The following is a 21,706-nucleotide window of genomic DNA, read 5'->3' as shown; positions in this document are numbered from 1 at the left end:
CACATCATCATTTTCCAACTCACCGCTATTCTCCAGCAGTGACAATGTTCCCTCTCTCACCAGATGCCAAATATCTTAAGCAGCACTGTGGCGTTTTCTGCAGTGGTCCTGTCGTGTCTGAATGAAGCTGAATTATAAACATTTACTGCTCAATATTCCATGTCTGAAAGGGACTTAATAGTTTGGATTTTGATGACTTTATTAACCATAAAACATGTAGTAAAAGGTTGTTAAACTACACACATGATGCTCATGTCTGTCAAACCTTTATTTGCTTTGTGCAGGTAGAACGCTCAAAAACTGTGAAAATGGCCTCCTTTGAAGTACAGTATCTTTCCCTTCTCTTTTAAAGATGCTTATAAAAATATGTATTTTTATGTTTTAGTTAAATTTCAAGACACTATAACCACGCACCAGAATTAAAAAAGCATTGGGTTCTTGTTACTAATCCATAGAGTATTCACTGTGAATAGTTTTGACTTTCAACTGTCGAAATAGTCCCAATGAGGGGACCATTGAATATGAACAAACTGACCTCTCAGTAGTGTTGATTGGATGCTAATCTCTCCTCCAGCTCCATGTTGTGATCCTGATTTATGCAGTAGGCTATAATGGATGTGTGTTCATATTTGAATCTTGCATACGTGAGCGTTCACCAACAGCAGAGTTTCACAACCTGCTGCTCAGGTCTTGACAGCAGTAAGGCTGTTGGGGGAATTGATATCAATCCAAGTTTTTCTGAGCTATTCAAAGCATTTTCTTTCACCTTAAATCATAATTCATGCCCTTATTAACTGGATGTCCAGTGGGATTTCCCAGCAGATGTCAGCTTTCAAAATCAGTTTTTATCACCAAGATGCAGCTCTATGGTTGTAGGCCTACTTGTGTGTGTGTGTGTGTGTGTGTGTGTGTGTGTGTGTGTGTGTGTGTGTGTGTGTGTGTGTGTGTGTGTGTGTGTGTGTGTGTGTGTGTGTGTGTGTTGTGTAAAAGTGTCGAGAAGCATTGTCATGTATCTGAAAGCGTGAATTGTTTACTTCCTCCGTTACTTGCTGACATGACTGCCCGTTCATTTGTTTAGACGTCCAATCTTCTATGGATTAAAACCCGACGGTCCCACTGTGTCAAAACACACACACTCACCTGTCACTTGCATCATTAAATGTAATTAACGTACGCTCTGCTGTAATCCAGTCAGATTAACGTTGAGCTCTGCTCTGCCTCCTCGCAGATCGTCAGTGTCGGGAAACATGTCAAAGGCTACCATTACATCATGGCCAACCTGGTGAGAGAAAATTCCTCCTTGTTTGTTTGCTTCTTTCTTTCTTCTCATCATATCTTCTCTACCACCCTGTGTACTTTCAGTCTATTTTTTGAAACAGTGTTGTGGTGTGGATGTGTGACTGTATCTCTAAAGGGCTGGCTATAGGAACAGATGTATACTATAGCAGATAAGATACAGGAATTAGCAGGATTGACATATGACACATTGATACCGGACTAAAGTGGCTGACCAACCAACCAGAAAAACATATTTAACCACTACTGAATATTTCATATTAAAATGGAAAAAAAGATACACAAAATGTAAAGTGCTCGTATTGTGCTTTTTGGCTTTTTCCCTTTCCTTTATTGTGTTATATATGTTTTTTGTGCACGTTATAGTTTTACAAAGTGAAAACGCCCAAAGTACACCCCAAAAGGAACTTACCATCTCCAACAGAAAACACTGTTCACAAACTGCTCCAAACAGCTCTATTGTAGTCCAGCCTTTACTTCAGAGACAAACGTGCATCACTTTGTAACACACATTATAATGCTCGCCTAGCTGCTAGCATGGCACTCCCTCATACTCTGCAACTGACAAGCTAGCAGTACTTACTGCGCATGTGCGACTCCCAACAAAGATGGAACAGAAGTGAGATGTCTCACTCTGTAGCTAAAACAGAGAGCTCAACACACAGGGTGAAAAGAGGAGCTGCAGCAATGTGCAGTACAACAAATATATGGTGTTTTCTGAAAATTAAACCACATAAACCTATTCTGGTACAACCTCTAAATACAATTATGAACCTGAAAATGAGCATAATATGAGCACTTTAAAGCATTTTTATTGCTGTTGTTCATACAAAAACTGAAGATAATAAAAGCAATGAAAAAACACTGAATTTAAAGCATTTAAATGTTTAACTTTGAAAACCATCTGTCTGAAATGATGTGGTTTGGATTCCTCTCTGAAATTTCCCAAAGGTCATTTCAACAACTTCTCTTTTTTGTATAACAAGAACACACACAGAACATGATACACGTGAAATAGTCAGCAGTGGTTACAATTTACAGTTATAAGCAATCCTTTTTTGCTAGACTGAAAAAAAACTTCAGAAACTACAACGGTACATTTTACATTAAACTTCACTTGAAATTCGAACTTAATCTTATTAAAAGTGTCAAACCAGAACAGAAGTTATCTCAGGACACTTTACAGATAGAGTAGGTCTAGACCACACTCTCAAAATAAAATGAGTTCTAGTAACAATTATGAACAATACCACAAGTAACATATCAAAGTTGAGATCATAAAAAACTACATACAAATATGTCAAATGCCATCTAAAAAACTGAAATTCTACTTCTTTGTCAAGATGGTGCGTAAATAGTGATTGGAACCCCACATTTTTTCATGGCAGCACAAAAAATCGTCTAAAAGAGCACTTTGCTTTAATCCCAGACTGCCACACCGCAGTTCGTGAAATGGTCACGTTATTTAATATATTGATTCGTGTTCACGGGGACATTTTTCTTCTTTTTATTTGTGGTGGCCACCACGAAAATGTAAAGTAATGTATTTCAATGGGAAGCATATTTTGTGATCACAGCACGAATACGGTAGGGAGTAGTATGAAAAGCCGAAAATCCACATACGGAGGTTAGGGTGGTGGATGGGTCAAACAATACAGGACTTTCACCCAGGAGACCGGGGATCGCATCCCACGTGTGGCGTTTTGTTTCCCCGTTGTTTTCCTAATCACAACCGTCCCGTTATTGTCGCGCGTCCCGTTATTGTCGCGCGTCCCCTGCGGCCGTCTACCCGGCGCGTGAGGCGTCCTTTCCCCGTTGTTTTCCTAAACCCAACCTCCGCCATCCCGTTATTGTCGCGCGTCCCCCGCGGCCGTCTCCCGGCATGTGAGGCGTCCTTTCCCTGTTGTTTTTTTTTTCAAAACCCAACCTCTGAATAGATGGTTCCCATTTCGTGCTGGCCACCACGAAAAAAACGAGATAAACGTGTTGTTGTACATGAATCAATAGATTAAAAATAACGTGACAATTACACAAACTGCCGTGAGACGTGTTGCAAGTGTTGACATTTCAGGGCTATCTGAGGGAAGCTGAGCGTTGTTTATAGTCCAAGTCGTGTATAAGAAGTGTGTATCTTCTAAAGTTACAGTACGTTTAGAAGAAGTTCCTCTCTTTGATTTACTGTCCCCCCTCTGCAGCTCAGCAGGGAAACACAAAAATCAAGTATTGCACAAAAATACTTGTTGGAAGATGGTTGCTAAAGCCTCATATTACCTTCTGCTCAATGTGTTTTTACACAAAAATGAAGACTGTGGATTGTCCCCCCATCTTTATTGGAATCAGGTTACGAAGGGATTTTTTATCAGGGCTGGACAGCAGGAATGATTACAGCAACCAGAAATTCTTCCAGTGTCCATATGGGCATGTGGGTATTGTATTAAAGGAGACTTAAAAATGTGCACTTATCCTTTAAGAACTGTTGAGAAAAATTGGGTTACAGGATCAGGGACTTGAATTCATAACCATGGAAACTATTGAGGTCTGACACAGACTGCTGTCATGTTCAGCTCCCTCTGACAGCCTCCAAGGAACATGATATGCAGTATGATGGTCCCAGATCAGTGCTAAAGAACATTTAGACCTATTTTCACCCACTCTTTTTCCCCTTCTATATACAGTAGTTTAGTGGTAGTTCAGTGCTGGCCAGCTGTGAGATTCTTTGCCAATAATGTAATGAAATCTAATCATCAATACCTACATCTGCCAAAAGAGTATTCTTTGATTATATTGTTGACTTGTTTCTTTGTGCCGTCACTGGATTCAGTCTGCTCTTTCCCTTTGTTGCCCCTTAAGGGTTTTAAGGACATCAATCTGGAGCGCTTCATGCACGGTGGAGCCAACGTGACAGGTTTTCAGCTGGTCGACTTTAGCAACCCCATGGTCATCAAACTGATGCAGCGCTGGAATAAGCTGGATCAGAGGGAGTACCCAGGCTCAGACGCACCACCCAAGGTATAGTGTCAAAATAAGATGGAATCAGCTATGCAACACAAGGTTTATCTTATTGTTATTTGGTTATGTAGCTGTGAGCAGAGGACCCTTCAGAAAACTCCTTGGTGGAGGATTCAGAGAAAACAAACAATTTTACAAAGGATCATGTGATTTTAGTGCTGTCTTTCATCAAGAAAGTCGGTGTTCAAAGCCAATTTTCAAATCTCATTTGTGAGTTTTCAGGTTGGTTTCAAAAATTGGATTTTCAGACTGTAGCAAAATGAGCTAAAACCAACTGGTACCTGGAGGATGAGAAATGTATTCAAAACTGACGGCATGTGTTTGAAAAATAGCGGGCAGTCATGTAAATTACATGCTATTTGTAGTCAATGGGCTAAAACATGCAATGCCACGGTCCTTTAATGATTCCTCTGGGGTGACTGGAGTTGTTGCAGCAGCAGAAAAATAGCGGATGCAGCAAAGTAAGATAATACAAGAAAGCACAGTGCCAGATAAGATGAAAAGGGTATGAATATATAGCAGCGTGTTTGCAAGGTGTGCAGACAGCAGCAGCAGCATGCTGATACAGAAGTGCATGAAAAACTGGCTTGATGCAAAAACTAATAAATAAACTATGATAAAATGAGCATGTACACACAAGGAACATGCATCGTCATCAGCTCCAATTTGTCCACCGCTGTCATCTGCAGAGATGTGACAGACTGACCCACTTTACATTCTTTTCAGACACACAGATTGCAAATGGCACTAGGGCAAGAAGGCATCACGCCATGGTGGTCAGCAAACCTCTTCCCCCCCAGCAAATCTGTGTTCAACAAAGATTTCTATTTTAAAAACCAGATGCAGTGGAGTGGAAATGGTGTGAGTCAAGCAGTGTGTAGTATGTGTGTCTGATGGATTGGGTGATTCAAATTAAAAGTTAACACCATGGTGCGATATCACATGACGTTATGTGTGTATGTGTTTTTTGTGTTTGTGTGTGTGTGTGTGTGTGTGTGTGTGTGTGTGTGTGTGTGTGTGTGTGTGTGTGTGTGTGTGTGTGTGTGTGTTTATCCGCACTCCATTTCTTGATTTATTGCTCTCTCTCCTGGAAATCCACTCAGACTAAATTACTCTGCTCCCCATTAAGTTTGTCCACAGCCTGAGTCACAGCCAGCCCTTCCTTCTTCTAATACATGAACACTACCGGAGAGTTTGGGCCTTCCTCTGGCATGTTGACTCACTTTGCAAAGACAAATGTAATGCCTAGTGTTTAAAAGTTCCAGGAATAGGCAGGTAGTGAACTAACGAGAGATCCCTGTGCTGTCTGACAGCAAGCTTGGGAGATACTCAAACACCATTTCCACCTGGTATTAATGTGTGAACTGTATCTCCATATGTTGCTGTGACAGTGACATCTGATCAAGTTCTTTGCATTTACACCAGATATTAATAAGCTTTTTTTAAGAAAAAGTTGGTTGTGTTCAGTCAAGTTTTAAGTCATGGAAATAATTAATCAACTCCCTCGTGTCCCTCTTTCCATGTCCCTTATAGCAGTGAATTTATCCCACACCTCGGCTGTGTGTGTGTTACTTTGGGCAGCTTGTCAGAGAGTAACAGGGGGGTAGAGTGCAGCAGTCTCCGTAGAGAGCCATAAAGAAAAGGATTCACCCCCAGCCGGAGGCGAAAGTAATTAACTCCTGCTAGCCAGGATAATTAATGCCAGACTGCTACCCAGCTGGACAAAACACTCGCATTTTCTCTTTTCCCCCGGCTCACGCTCCGTCTTCCTGCCTTTTCGTCATTCACTCAGTTAGTTTTCTGCCATGCTGGAGGTGACTTTTAGGGAAATGCATGGCTCGTGACGGGGATAGGGATTCTTGTAGAAGCAAATAATCAGACGCAACACAGAGTCTTCAGGTCAAAGATGGATAGATTAGGGGAAAATAGTAAGCAGAGTAGAAATGCTGCCTCTCTGCAGCAGCCAGGCCGTTAGGACGTACTGCTTGGCCCTGCAGAAACTCAGCGTGCTCTCAGAGGCAGCCCTACGCAGATTGCTTTGAGGAGATCAGACCAGCAAATATTGCAGAACATTTTGCCTGTCCAGCTAAATTAGCATTTAATTGGCCTCATACCTTTTCCTAGTGTGTGTGTCCCCCAGTGCTGTATATACCCAAAACAGACAGAGCAGCCGGATAGCCTCCAGGTTACAGACTGTTATTTACAACTGGGTTTATATTTCAGTTAAATAAAGCTAATAGGCCAGAGTTGGACCATAATTCCTACTGCAATGGTTTAATGTAATGTAAGATTTTTTTTTATTTCTTGAGAAACCTGCACAATAACCCAACTGTGCCCACACACGCTAACATCTGTATCTCTGATCACCTCCTCCTGTCTCCCAGTACACCTCAGCGCTGACATACGACGGGGTGATGGTGATGGCCGAGGCCTTCAGGAACCTGCGCAGGCAAAAGGTAGACATTTCCAGACGGGGGAACGCTGGCGACTGTCTCGCCAACCCCGCCGCCCCGTGGAACCAAGGCATCGACATGGAGCGCACTCTCAAACAGGTGAGAGAGAGACTTGCTGTCACTACCCGATGTGAGTAGAGTGCAGATGTGAGTTGCACATGCATCACTTTGCGACAATGACGCGGCGTTCTAGATTAGAGGCTGAAGTAGCCTACAAGAACCTGCTAACGAGAGACTTCTGTAATGTCAATACAATAAAAATGGACCTACATAACGAAGTTCGTTCACTGCTGGCTACAAGTTAGCAATCAAACACAACAAAGGCTGTCACTTGAATGGTGTTTTGAGCTAACATTAGCAATCAAACAATCATAGACAGCTAAAACATTTTTGAAATGATTTCCATCTTCTGTTATTGTTTGTAATGAGAAAAGTTTATTATTTTATGGATTTCCCAAATTTCAGTATGACCCAGTCGCACCGCGAATTTGTTTTTGCAGGATGGTAGGGGAAGACTCATGAATATTCATTAGGGAACTCATCCCTGAATGGCTAGTACTCGTTGGCTGCTCTGGTTAGGTTGGTTAGGTTTAGGCAAGAGGAGTGGGATTGGTTATGGTTAGGGTAAGAATGTCAGGGCGAGCCAATCAGGGATGAGTCTTCCCCTACCATCCTGCAAAAAAAAAAAAATCGTGACGCACCCACCTTGCTTGCAGCCGGATCCGGATCCCTTGGCGTTATGCCGTAAACCGGTTAAATCTGAGCATGCGCAACTCACATCTGCACTCGACTCACATTGGGTAGTGACACTTGCTTCAGACAGCTAAAGGATAAGACATCACACATTGATCTCATTGTATCTTCTGATTTGAGGACTTCTTTCCTTTTTTCCTTTGCAAAAAAACTGTGTTATACTACTACTAGTACTAGTACTAGTACCAAAACAAACATGGAGGTGAACAATGTTTCAAATAGCTACAGCATGTAACTCCCCTTAAAACGACAAGTCATTTTTAACTCTCTGATTGAGAGCAGCTTAACAGTAAATAAACAACATAAAGCATACTCAGGGATCGTAGCGAAAGCAGCTCATTAACCTAGCATGCAGCAGCTACAATCCTCTAGTCTACACACACAATCACTGTAGTTCTGTGCGTAAAACAGAAGAATATAGACTTAAAATGATTTTAAATATCTAGACCGCAAGCATGTCAGATGCGCTTTTTACTCTTGTGTCTTGCACAACTAGATGCGCTCCCATTTGAATCTATGCAGCCGTCTTACAGCAGCTCCGTGTAGGCTTGCGCCTCAGCTGCGTCTCAAGGGCGTAACCGCGATCTGAAGCATTTATTTACGCTTCAAGTCTATTTTTTCGTCAATATGCCACAATAAGTTTGGCTGCTCCTTTGCTGCTTGACACTTTGAAATTCTCTGACCAGACAGAACCAGTATAGACAACCGTTGTCAGTTTCGTGTGAACGCTGTCGTGACACGAGCACAATGCTGACGTGACATTCGTGGTCTACATGTAGACAAGGGGTACTTTAAATATCATACTGTCAAAACATTCTTTCTTGTTTTCCTTTTGTTTGCATTGATTTGCTTTTTTCACTTTAAAACACCTTGTGAAAAGCTGGTTTATTATAAACGCCTTTGGTAGAGAATGGACCGATATGCAGTTTTTTCTTCAACTTTTCTGTGGGGTAATTGAATAATATTTGCCTCTCTGCATATCATTCTATGTTTGTATTCCTATGCTCCCCTCTGTTTGCAGGTCCGGCTGCAGGGATTAACAGGTAATGTCCAGTTTGACCACTATGGCCGCAGGGTGAACTACACTATGGACGTGTTTGAACTGAAGAATAATGGACCCAGACGGGTAAAACATCACACCACACTGCTTACACTTGTGTTATGGATGTATATTTGTCCAGGTCAAGTCAGTAATACTGTAGCATACACAATATATCCTCTGCTGTTATGTTAAGTATCTGGGGGCTGGGACGACACAGTATGTAGTGTGGCATTTTCTATTAGCATACGTATGTAGGTTGTTAAAAAGCTTCAGCCTCTGACGGCATCTCTGATGGATGTCTGTTGATGAAATTCAGGGGGAAATGGGAAAGAGAGAGGGAGAGAGCACTTGTGAGAGTGATGGCGAGAGGATAAAATAAAATAGAGAGCAATCAAGGTAGAGGGGAGGAGGAGGGAGAAGGGGGGGGGGGGGGGGGAGCAGGAAGCAGAGAGGAGTTCCCATCAATCAAAAGCTGCTTTGGCCTGTCTTCCTGTTCACAGCGAAGGTCCTGTCAGGACACGGTGTGTGTGTGTGTGTGTGTGTGTGTGTGTGTGTGTGTGTGTGTGTGTGTGTGTGTGTGTGTGTGTGTGTGCGCGCGTGCGTGTGTGTGTGTGTGTGTGTGTGTGTGTCACAGCCTCTCTCCTACATCTCCTACATTTTCCATGTTCCTCAATCATCCCAATGCCCCAGCATACAGGAGGTATCAGCCAATCACAGGTCTTCGTTCCCTCTGGCTGCCCACCAGCAGCAGCGGCCAGCTGGCTCGCTCGGCGTCTCCACTCTCACTGACTTATAGCTGCTTATGATTGCTGTCGAAGATCTTTGTCTGTGACATATAATATCAATGCATTACTTGGACACAATATTGGTTTGCAGATATTGGCTATATATCAAAAAATCACAAATGGGCCAACCAGTGCCACGTACCTCCTCTCGACAGTCAGAGGATGCGGATATCGTGACCCCAACATATGATGACTGTCAGTTCCAGTCGGTCAGTTTGACCCTGAAGGATTCTGGAAGACGACAGCGAGGTCAGCTGCACATAGCTTTTGACAAAAAAAAGCAGCGCAACATTGAGCTTGAAAATGGAATCTTGCCAGGCCGGGCAATAATTCAACATAACCACTTATGTGGAATCACAGCATGGTGAATGAATGTTTAGAAATTATAACAAAAAATGAGCCTGAAAGTACAGTGCTAGCTTTGGAAATAGCACTTTGAAAAAATTAACTTGAGTCTACTTGCTGTGTCCAAAGCTTTCAACCGCATCACATTAGCGGATAGGAGATGAGGTTAAAAACTCTAAAGCTATTAAATAGACTTTGAGTCAAGATTTATTTGTCAAACCAGAAATACTATTTAAAAACCATAATCATGCACTCTGGGAAAAACATTATAATTATTCTTTTCATCCACCTATTCGGTATTTAGGTATACATCTGATCAAAATGTTATATGAGAATCACGACTTTTATATATCATATAAATCCCACAGTGTTGATCACTCAGCCTGATCGTGAGCAAAATATTTTTCTTTATTTATGCTTATGATCACATAGATACAAGACTTTCACCATGGGTGGAGAATTTTATTTATAATTAAATTCGCATTTTGGTCATGATAACTGTCTGCTTTTGGGTCAGAAAGGCAGATATTTCTAGATACAGCAAGAACTAGGCTTTCCTTCATGTTGTTTGGCAGTAACATCCAATTCTGTCAAGAAATCCAGCTCCACTGTGCTGTTCAGACATCAGGGATTGCATCAACAAAACTGGTCTGTCAAAATAGCATAGCAAGTTGTGCACGCGCTGTTATGCAGTATATTAGCACAAACACATGAACACATATACACAATCTCATACTTTGTTTTCGCTGCAGATCGGCTACTGGAACGATGCAGACAAACTGGTGCTGATCCAGGACTCTCCGCTGCTTCCGAATGACACTTCTGGCATGGAGAACCGCACTGTTGTAGTAACTACCATCATGGTAAGGGACCGGCATGTTCGCGCCAAAACACACACACTCATGCATGCAGTCATATTCTTAGTAATATGTAATGCCTAATGATAATCATAGTTTATCATCTAATACATAATACCTGAGGGATATGCAGAGTCAGGTGGTTCAGTGGCTACACATCACACACCCTACCTCCAACATCAAAACCTGCATTCACAACAACCAGGCATTAAAGTATGCTGGTAAGGCGCACTGTTATCCTTCACCACCCTCCCATTGTAAAGTGCCTCAGTTTTTAATGAGGTGCTTTACAAGTATTATTACGGTACTCTGTGTATTTGCACTTTAACACTATTAATTCTGCTAATGCTATTCTTGATGAACCTTGAATTCCAGGGCCATTGTTCTTGTTTGATGCTGTATTTTATCATTGATGCAGACATAATGTAGACATACTGGACGTGCAGAATCTACAATAGAGCTTGAACTTTTTAGCTATGTAAAAAAAGGTATGTTTTTTTTGCCAGCCTTTAGAGCAAAAAGTGAGGACTTCTCTGTCATTTTGCACAGATACTCAACATTCTCACTCTGAGAAATCCATCATAAAAATGGTAGAGCTACCATTATATTGATTCTGTCATAGCATATATAGTAAACTTATTCAACGGTGGACTGATGAAGTTTTCAAGGATGTACAGATTTCAGCACTTTACAGTACGTAACCCTGGAGGCCCTTATGTTGTGTACTATGACTGACTATGAGTTCAGGGATCACACATGCTTTGTTACAACATTATCAGTAAAGAGACTCTTAAAGAAAGGGGCTTTCTTGTAATTACTAGAAACTTCAAGAATCAACTACTGCTCACTTACATTATCTTTTATTGCACCAATAAACATCTCAAAAAGCAGTCAAACAGCTGCCGTTTCTGAGGTTTTTGTTCTCATTGCACAGATAAAATAGTTCATAAAAGATTTCCATACAGCTATAGAATCAATCAAAGCATTTAACACATGATAGAAATGAATGGCCTTTGCATGGCATGTCTCTGGCTGTGGCAGTGACTCTGACATGGCTGACTGCAGTAAAGCAGCCAGATGTTAAGTATTCATGTAGCAGCTGAGTGGAGGAGGGAAGGAGGTGGGAATGGAGAGTCACAGCTCAGCACAATCCTCCCTCTTTTCAGCCCCTGATGAGGAACCCCATTTTAAGAAACTGAGCCCCAGTTGGACGCAAGCAGGATATGAAAGCACTTAATGGCAGAGTGATGGACACAACAACCCAAGCCAAAATGAAGCCCTAAAGACACTGGGCGAGAGGAGAGACACGGCAACTATGTTAATGGACACCCTGTTCAGAAAACTGAACAAGAAATGGAGCCACTCAGAGTCATAATGGAGCCCCTTCGAGAGAAAAATGAAATGCAAATGGAGGGAAAAAGACACTGTTTTTTGAGGATGGTGCTTGTGGATGGACACCCATTAAAGCTGAAATGGGCCCCTAACAGCACGGTGTCTGTTTACTAGCATTTAGCTCCCACTACACCTTGTTTGTGTATGTTAGATTCATGCATTGTCATGCCCAGTGTGTTTGTGTGGCCTATCACAGCTTGAATCCCATCCTGATTTGAATTTGTAATTTTTGCAAAGATCTATGGACCTTGAACTATAAAGTGAGGTGGTAGCAGAAGGTTATGCATACCTATATATATATATATATATATATATATATATATATATATATATATACATATAATATGCATTATGTCCAACTGAGTTCCTGTTTGCTCTAAATCTGTCACTTTCTTCGACTACCTCCTCCACCGTACAGTACATTACAAACTCAGAGGGCTTCCTGTAAGCTTAGAAAGACTGATGCTCTCATAATCATCCCAGTTCATATCCATCGCGCTTTTATGCAGCATGATATTATAGTTACATTATGATGGCTGCCTTTCACTCCCGCTTTTAATGTTTGTGAGAACAATGTTTGTTTTAACTTAATGAAGTGTCCCGGTGTTATATTGCATCAAGGCTGCCTCCTTTTTTAAGCAGTTCAACATGTTGGGAAATGCTCTTGTTTGTCATCAAACATAGGCTAGTTGCCCTCTGGTTGTGGTGTATGATTACGCTCGGCTAATTATAACCCAGACCTGTCTTGGTACTGTATGCACAACAGTGAAATTATTACCAACTTTGTCATCTGGCTGTCGACTTAAAGGCAAATACTGCCGAAAGTTAACAAACCATAACCTGGGGCTTCTCTGAACTTGAACTTTAAAGAACCGTGTGAGGCTTTTGAACAAGAACAACAACAAAAAGAAGTGGCGATGATATTGTTATCGATTTTCTTTCACGTTTAATGTGAACATGAGATCTAAGTTTAGTATTTTTTGTGCATTGTTATATTTATTTTTCTGTGATCTTGTTTTGTCTTTTTAATTATTTTCCCTGCCAGACGTTTGGTTTGTTGTAGTCATCCTTGTTGTGGTGTAACGACACACTAGAGTTTTGCAAAGGCCAAAAACCTAGACCCACACCTAACCCAAGACCTGAGGTTATATTTCTGCTCTAAAAACAAAGTTATATGCTTGCTTTGGAAAGTTTTTTTCACAAATAAAAAATGGCAACACAGTTAAAGAGTAGCGTACAGCTGCTTCCAAGCTGTTCAATGGGGGGCTAGTATTATTCATATAGTAGCTTTTGAACTTTATAGTTAGTTTTTGACTGTTACAGAACCTTGTTCGTGAGCGAATTCATTTCATTAGGCCACTCACTTTTACTTTGAATGAACGGCTCTGCACCCGCGGCATGGTCTTCTTTTGTCTGATAGCTATCATTTGTCTTTAGCTTAAGTTGTTAACAGACATCTATGATGTCTCAGAGTTGCCTGGACGTTGGTGCATTAACGGAAAAGCTCCCACACAGACACGTACAAAGTTTGACTGTCATCTTATTGGCAGGACATGGCTGAAAGCTTTGATGAAGTGGGTGTATTGCTTCAAACTCATCCATTGCACTTTAAACCTTGCACATTCTCAATCTGCCCGAGGGCGGGAGGTATAGACAAGGTCCTGCTATAATTGTGTTTTTGTTTAGCTTTTGTTCAAGAAACTCTGTGGGAGGACATGTTTGGATTTTGTGGATAGAGACTGTTTTGATACCCCAAATCTCTCCTAACGATGCAAATACATCTAGCACATTGGGCCTCATGCAAGAACCTCTTGTATGAGCATGCCAATTTACTAAGGGGTTTGACAAGTTTTTTCTTTACATTTTATCGGCATCTTTATCTCAAACCATTTCTGCTTTGTGTCACAGCTTTGCAATGACACAGCATTTTCAGGTGTATGGATATTGTTCTGGGTTCTGCTAAATACTATTATGTTTATGTATATCCAACAGCAGGACTTTGTGCTTCAGGTTCTTCTTTTTACTCTTGCGTAATGTTTTTGTGAATGAAAATTGGTCATAAATGGAGCAAAACAGGTAGCCTTATACAGCAATTTGGGGGCATTCATTCTGCTAAAAATTCACATTTTGGCATCCATCAAGTTGAAATTAACAATGTACTCTAAATCCGACTAGGAACCTTTGTTTGATTTAATCTTACGAAAATGAGTAGAATAGGGTAAGAATATGAAAATATTCTTGCATGAGGCCTGAACATGGATGTAAAAAAATAACTGGCAAAAATGATATTACATTAAAAAAAGAGAAACTAAACATAGCAGCTGTTCTTTTTTATTTTTGTGATTTATACAACAATGATGTTTTTCATCCATGCTCTGATTTTCAGTTTTACTTGTGTTCATTATTTTTGCTGCAAGTGGCAGACAGTGACTACTGCAAGTGTACAGCTTGTATGTGAGGTTGAGTTTCAGCTATAACAATATTGGCATTCATTAAAGCACCATGGTGATCAAAAAACCTTGTCAAGGCAGTGGTGTCTCACTGCAGCAGCCATTCGAGTGCACAAAAAAAACACAGTGGACATTTGCAAATATGTTTTCTATTTGTGCTTTATATGTGCTCCCTCTTTTCAATGTCATACAACCACATTAAAGCAAATGAAAATGGGATTAGTGCCTCAAGAGGCTACTGATGAAGACCCAGAGATGAGTCACTTACTGAGAAGCATTAATGTATGTTTGCGTCTTAAAATGTTGTTTTTGTGGTCAGGTTATTGTAAAATATGGACCTTCATTCTACTAATTACTACTCATATTCAAACAGAATGTGCAAGAGATTGTTTATCTCACATAATGCACAAAACACACACAAAACCAAACAGGCAGATTGTAGGAGGCACAGTCTGACAATTCTTTTTGATATGTGTGTGTTTGTGTGTGGACCCTGATGTATGTCATCAACATCAAGTGGGCCCTGTAGTGTGCGTGCACGTGTGTGTGTGTGTGTGTGTGTGTGTGTGTGTGTGTGTGTGTGTGTGTGTGTGTGTGTGTGTGTGTGCGTGCGTGTGCGTGCGTGTGTGCGTGTGTGTGTGTTTTAATGGCATGTTTAATTAGTCTCATTAGGCAGTGAGTGTAGCAGTGTGGTTGGGATTATTGACCAGCCTGTCAGGCCTGCTGGCCTTTGCGGTGAAGACCTCTGAAGTACTGCTCTCTTCTCATGCCAGAAACACTGACTGCATCCTTTATCTCTGCCACTCACTCTGCTCCTCTGGCTGCCAGCACTGTCATCTACCCTGCTATCATAAATCACATGGATTAGGGCTGTTTTCCCTCTGATATACAGTACATCCAAAACATCTGCAAAGATCAATTTGTGAAATTAAGTCTTCATCATTACAGTGGTCGAGCTTCATTAAGGCGTATCATGAATTACATTTTTCAGCTGTTGTAAATTTTGGGGAATTGTCAGTGGAAGAAAATGCTTTACTTGAAGTGGTGTTCATAGGACAGTTAAAGTCATCATGTGTAGAATGTTTAATTAACAATAATAATTTAATAAATTCTTGTTTTGTAGATACTAGTTGAATAATTGCTGTCAGCGCTGACCGTGTTTCCTGTGACTGCTTCACAATGAAAACCACCCCAATGCCTTTAATGTGAAGCAGCGGCAGTAGGAAATGTTGAGTTTGCATTAGCAGTAAATTAATACAGCTCTAATACATCGTTAACAGGGTGAAAGTAAACAGTGAGACTGACATCAATTAGATAAAATTACAAAGAGTGATGCTGGATTGCATGCATGGCTCTTTTCCTGTGAATCTCGAGGGTAAATAGGATATTTGAATCTGGTGCTGGAATGGCGGACTCCGCCACTATCAGTGAAAACTACTATATAGAAAGGTAATTACAGAATGTAAATACATCACCTGGCTATTATCATCCCCCTTGTTAGCAAAATGATCAAAATGCATGCCCCCTGTTAACCTGCCATCTCCCTTCCCCAGTAGCAGATAGAGTGCAGGGTCAGTTGGGTTGTTACCCTAACTGTGGATTGATAAATCTATGGAGCTGTCCGTGGTGCTGAAGTAGCAGATAGATTTGTAATTGTGACTTTTTCTCTCCGTACGCCCTTCTGACAGTTTAGTCTCGGATCTGTGATATTCTCTACTATATAGCTGGGGGACCAAAAAGGGGGACCAAAAACCCCCTTTTAAAAAATTAACAAATCGCCTGCTGGTTTTGCCCCAAATCTGCTTTTAAGCATTTTGATTGTATTACTATATATTTATTATGATCAGAGTTTGCAATTACTATAGTGTGCAAAAGTACAGAATGATGGATACTTTATAGTTCAAGGCAAATAATTAATCGTTGTAAAATGGATTTGGAAACAGCTTTACAAATCCTTTTAATTCATATTTATTAATGCATTATAACCCACTTCAAGTAAAGATAACATGTTTGTGTTGTGTAAATTATGCAAGGACTAAGATTAAATACCACTCACTATGTTGTGAAGCATAGATTCTCAATGTCTTGTACAGTAACATGGTGTTGTGCCACGGGCTCAGCCTAGCATTTACATTCTCTCCCCACTGAGGAGTCTTTGGTTTACCTTGCTTTGGCCCGGGGCAATGTCAAGCAAACACATCTAAGGAATAAATTGCTTCCGTTCTCAATATGCGATCGGCTGTCGTCCATGACAAAAGTAATTTGTTTGGAAATATGTGCGCAGAAACCAGGCAAGGTTTACATTTAGATCACTTTCTTAGCAACAGCGAATCTAATGATCTATAACCGACGGCTGGTCACGGTGTAGACTGATGTAGCCACACCTGATTACTGTAAGTGTTCAAGTCGAGTCAGGCTTGTTTTAGGTATTAAGTCATTTATTCTGACTGCAGCTCATTTCTCACTTCCATTTAGCTTCATGTCTGCCTCCATTTCTGCTTAGTCATACTTTCCTCCCTTCTCTTTGAGTCTCTGTGTGTCATGCATCCGCATTAACACTTTGATGATTTTTTTTTCTCCTTCCGGCCTCAACTCCAGTCTGTGCTGTGTATATACAGCATGAGGCTGTCATTATGATTACACATGCATTCCTTTCTGCTCTACATTAAATTGTCTCCTAGCAATTGGGAATCAAGTTAGTTTAAATCATTTCACTTAAAGCTCCACTATGAAAGTGGAAAGTCCAGGGTTCCAGAAGTGAAAGTCTTGGTCATTTTCTGCAGATAATATTAGGAGAAATAACAGTTGGAACACTTCCACACCCTGGATGGACATGAAATTTTCCCGGTTGAATCATCATCATCATGACTGATCACGACTGTGTTAGAAAATATCTGGTTCTTTGATAAAAAGCCAAAGGGACATGCTTGTGTACTAGAGTGGGGATCGGGCCGCATTTTTCTGTCCGAGCCCGGCCTGCGTCCGACAGAGCAGTAACCGAACCCAGCCCGAGCCTGACAGGCATTAAGATATTTATGTCCAAGCTCGACACAGTTAAAATCTCGTTTTTTTCTCATACTAATGACACATACATTTGTTTGTGTGTGTAGGAAGGCATTCGGAAATGTCAACAGATGAGCGCATCAGCACACATGGGGCAACAAGCGCACGTTAACACAGACGCGCACCTACATAATAAGCTTTTTTAAATTTAAAATGTTCAATGCCTTATCGTGCTGATGTGACCGATCCCGACCTCATTTCTAAATATCTGTCCGAACCCGGCCCGGCCCGGCGGATACCGTCGGGTCCTGATGGGCTCGGTTTGGGTATCCATCCTCTACTGTGTACATAAGTAAGAAGTTAACCAAGACCAATGTGCATCTCAGTAAAGAACATTCAGTCATTGAGCTCAAAATTTTGTTTTGCGGCTGCCAAAGATTAAGATTAAGATGAATTTGGCAACTACCGCGTTTTGTTTCTCAATCGCAACGACAAAGCTATCACATCACGATACCGTCCACATTCTCATTATCGCACGTGAATGCTGATCATGTGGACTTGATTTGGGTGGAAAATGTCCTGTAGTCCAAATCAGCAACTGCAACTTTAATTAAGGTAACCACTAGCATCCTATCAGTCAGTGATGATGCCAAACTGTTGCATTTTTTATATTTTTTTCAAAAAAAAATTCTATGGTACAGCTTTAAAATTTTATTATTTTTTATTGCTTTATGACAAATCAAATGTTTTCCATGTTCAGTACTGTAGAAATAAATTAAATAAATTATTTCATAAAGTGACTGAACTGAAACTGAAGGCACCCTGTGGGGTTATCTTGTTAACAAATATCTTTACATTTAGTTTAAGTGTTTCTCACTGAAACACATCGTGTGTAGGCCTATCCTTGAGGCCTAATAGAAATGTCATATGTATTCCCTGCTTTATAAAACATTTAAATCCTACATTGTTTACATCAGTGTTTGCTAGCTAGCAATCTTTTTCTGCTGCATTTCTATGTTTCAAGAGGTGTTGCTGCCACTAAATGTCTTTCAATGTAACAGCATGTAACCATCAGCAAAAACATCACCTGCATGCTCGTTCGTGAGATCAAAACATTTCTCCGTAGCACTCCTAGTGGTCACAGGGTACCTTGAAACTTAACCCTGGTTGGTATTAAGGAGCTACAGTTCCTGTTTGTCATTCTGTTGTTTGTTGATGTGTCGATGAACCATTGTGTGAGCCCTCATGTCTGTGTGTCTGTCTGTCTGACGGTTTGGTTCACTGGTTATGGTCCCTTGTGTAGGAGGGTCCCTATGTGATGCTTAAGAAGAACTGGGAGATGTACGAGGGCAACGACCAGTACGAGGGATACTGCGTGGACCTGGCCTCGGAGATCGCCAAACACATCGGCATCAAGTACAAAATCTCCATCGTTCCCGATGGAAAGTACGGCGCCAGGGACCCAGAGACGAAGATCTGGAACGGCATGGTCGGGGAGCTGGTGTACGGGGTAAGAGCTTTTGTTTTCTTACTCTTTGTGGTGACAGGAAGTGGTTCTCCTTCCAGCACCCTAAAGCACTATTTTAGACAGAAATGATCTTTTCATCTAAGCTGACTCATCTCATTCAAACTTTAATTTTATGCTGTCAGTAATATTCATGATGGCATTTAGAGACAATATTGTCTTCTTCTAATCTGTTAGTATTAACAATACATGAGTACAGCAGCTTGTTATTAGTCATCAAATTCATTCAATTTGAACTGTAAGCAGAGTGTCCATAAAAGCAAAGGTATATTAAACAGAGCAATTTGTTTACCATTTCTTATCCTGATGATCTTTTGATAATCATAATAAAGCCATAAAATGATAAACTATATATTTGTGCTTGTTAAAATTTCATTATGGAAACGACTTAATGTACATTCTCAAATGAAAGCCAGTATTAAAGTTATGGCAGAGTTATGGCCAGCACAAATAAATAAAGGCCATTAAGAAACATATGAGCTTTATTAAAATAATAGCTCACATAGTAAATTAAGCTCAATGTGCCTTTTTTATAGCACTGATTCATCAGTACAACAACAAGAGTAATGTCCTACTCACCAATCGGCTGCTCTTAGTAACGAAGCAATTGTGTTCATTCATAATAGTTTCTACTTTTTTGCATTTTCTGATCGCTGTTAAGCTACAGTAGTGTCAATGAAACACGTCGATGAAATGTAAATTATCCCAAATGTATGGGACAACAGGTTAACATGGTGAAAGTGTTCAGTTTGCATTAACAGCAAATGAAAGGGAGTCATTGTACTAAAATGTGATGATATAAATGCTGGTTTTCTCTGCACTTGAGGTAAATAATTGTTTAATATTGTTCAAAAAGTTAAACAGATTCTTGTATATATATGTTTTTGTTGTTGTTGTTGTTGTTGTTGTTGTTGTTGAAGGATTCCTTTTACAGAAGGTTTAACTGGACAAACAGTATTTCTTGATCTGCAGAGTTCGACTTAATCTCTGTCTGACGCACCGCTCCTGTGTGTTGTTTACTGTGTAGATAATTGAACCCATCTGAAATGAAACTGTAAACACACCAGCACTCTCTGGTGGTATTAATGCTAGCAGGAATTAGTGGCGCATTAGAGCTGAGCCTTTGGAGTGGTTAAAGAAAGAAAAGCGGAGGTGTGGAGCTTGTTAAGAAAGCTCTAAGGTGATTTGATTTGGAGGTGAGGTGTCTTTCTGCTGCTGACCTTGCAATGGGATAAATCCTATATGGTATCGGATGACTTCTGGATTCCATGGTCTGAAAAGACATCAAAGTGGGGAAAGAGATGAGTGTTTGTGTTCTTGTACTTGAATGTTTTTGAGGACAAAACAGCCTTATGACGATAGAGGGATAAAGAAAAGGATTCAAAGTGGAGCTTTTGTCACTTATACCGAATTCAAATTGGATTTAGGTTAAATTAGAGGTTAGATTAACAATCCAAAACAATTTTAATAAATACATGTCAGATTTGTTCCCTCTGTGTCTCACATGGAGACTATAGAACAATAGTTATTTAACCTTTAGCAATTCTTTATTGAAGTTTGCTTTTCCCAGTCAACATTCTCTGCTGTGCAGGAAATGATGATGATGTTACATAATCAGCAAAAGCAATTTGTTCGAGACCAAAAAGAGAAACCACAATTTTTTTTAGTTCTCTTTTTGTGATGAGCTAAGTGGCATTTTCACAAAGTGGCATTTTTCTCGCCTCTTTGGTACTGCAGTGACTCACTGCGGGGTTGACTGCAGCGAGTGCGAGGAGAGGCATAGTTCGGGATGTGTCAGGACTGATCAAGCAGTACACTCCACTTTTGGGGTGAAGACTAACCAGGTTGGTCCAAAGCACAGGAAAAGGAAAAAGTGCAGCTATGTGCTCTGCTACTTTCATCTATTTAACAAGCACTCTGAGTAGAAACACATTATGTCCAAAAACTTTACCTTTGATGGAAGACATGATGGGCAAAATGACTTCAATATAAATCCCTTTACAGGAATACTGAATCATGGATATTGTCCTTTGTACAAGTCCAGCTGTCATCAGACAATTTTTTGACTTTAACCTTATCAGTCCCAGACAGAAAAATGATAATTTTGATCGCAACTGTCTATAAGAATTGTGTAGTAATTGTTACATGCAAGAAAAACCAAAGTATTCCACATTAACGTTTTATTTATTGTTTATTTTTGTAGGGACAGCGCACAATTAAAAGTAGTTGCACCAGAGTTTGTTAGCAGCCAATGTACAATACATCTGTTGTCCCTGCAGGTAGACAAAACATAACCACAGAACAGCACAATACATTAAAAGTCCCTCAGTGTGATATAATAAATAGAATCAGTATGATAAACACTGCAAATCTTTCTGAGTCCATAATGTTTGTGGGTATGGAATTCCACTTCCCCAATACTTTAAAGGGGCTGTACTTGATATTAAGAACATTAAAATAGCAGTAAACAACTATTTGCTATGTAAAGATATAGTGGAGTAATGGCGTCCAGAGTATGAAGTCACACTCCCTCTGTGTGTGTTGTGAGCTTCTCTGTTCTTTGTTGTGTTAGCCGGTCTGGCTGCGAGCACATAATACTGCATGTCAGTGCCTTGTGCATTGGTATCAGACGCCGAGGGCCATGAGGTGCGTTGGTATTTGACGAGTTGGGGAACGGTTGGTGAGAGCCGTGTGGAGGCAATCCCAGACCTTTTCTGAATATTGAGTACAGCCCCTTTTAACCGAGAAAGGAGATAGACTTAAGGCAACATCTTTCTAACTGTGGTACTCAGTCAC

The 21,706-nt window shown here is 40.6% G+C and overlaps 1 protein-coding gene and 1 long non-coding RNA gene across 5 annotated transcripts in view; both read left to right on the top strand.

The window, feature by feature from the left end:
- The window catches only part of gria4b (glutamate receptor, ionotropic, AMPA 4b), a 135,113-nt gene that overhangs the window by 82,767 nt on the left and 30,640 nt on the right, over positions 1–21,706 (top strand). For 3 of the 4 annotated variants that reach the window (XR_004899147.1, XM_031308111.2, XM_031308109.2), the window contains exons 5-10: positions 1,229–1,282; positions 4,147–4,305; positions 6,690–6,857; positions 8,533–8,637; positions 10,436–10,546; positions 18,689–18,895. Coding sequence is in view for 3 of the 4 variants with exons in the window: in XM_031308111.2 (XP_031163971.1) it covers positions 1,229–1,282; positions 4,147–4,305; positions 6,690–6,857; positions 8,533–8,637; positions 10,436–10,546; positions 18,689–18,895 (804 nt within the window). In the remaining variant the exon portion in view is untranslated. Of the gene's footprint in view, positions 1–1,228; positions 1,283–4,146; positions 4,306–6,689; positions 6,858–8,532; positions 8,638–10,435; positions 10,547–11,706; positions 12,209–18,688; positions 18,896–21,706 lie in introns of those variants that run through there. The other variant, XM_031308110.2, reaches the window with a different exon arrangement.
- On the top strand, positions 12,279–14,442 carry LOC118496560. The gene is made up of 2 exons (XR_004899150.1): positions 12,279–13,101; positions 13,166–14,442. It is a non-coding gene; the product is annotated as an uncharacterized LOC118496560 (long non-coding RNA).

This window comes from Sander lucioperca, chromosome 13 (genome assembly GCF_008315115.2).
Source record: "Sander lucioperca isolate FBNREF2018 chromosome 13, SLUC_FBN_1.2, whole genome shotgun sequence".
Classification (NCBI taxonomy): domain Eukaryota; kingdom Metazoa; phylum Chordata; class Actinopteri; order Perciformes; family Percidae; genus Sander; species Sander lucioperca.
This window is presented reverse-complemented; position numbering and strand designations above follow the sequence as displayed.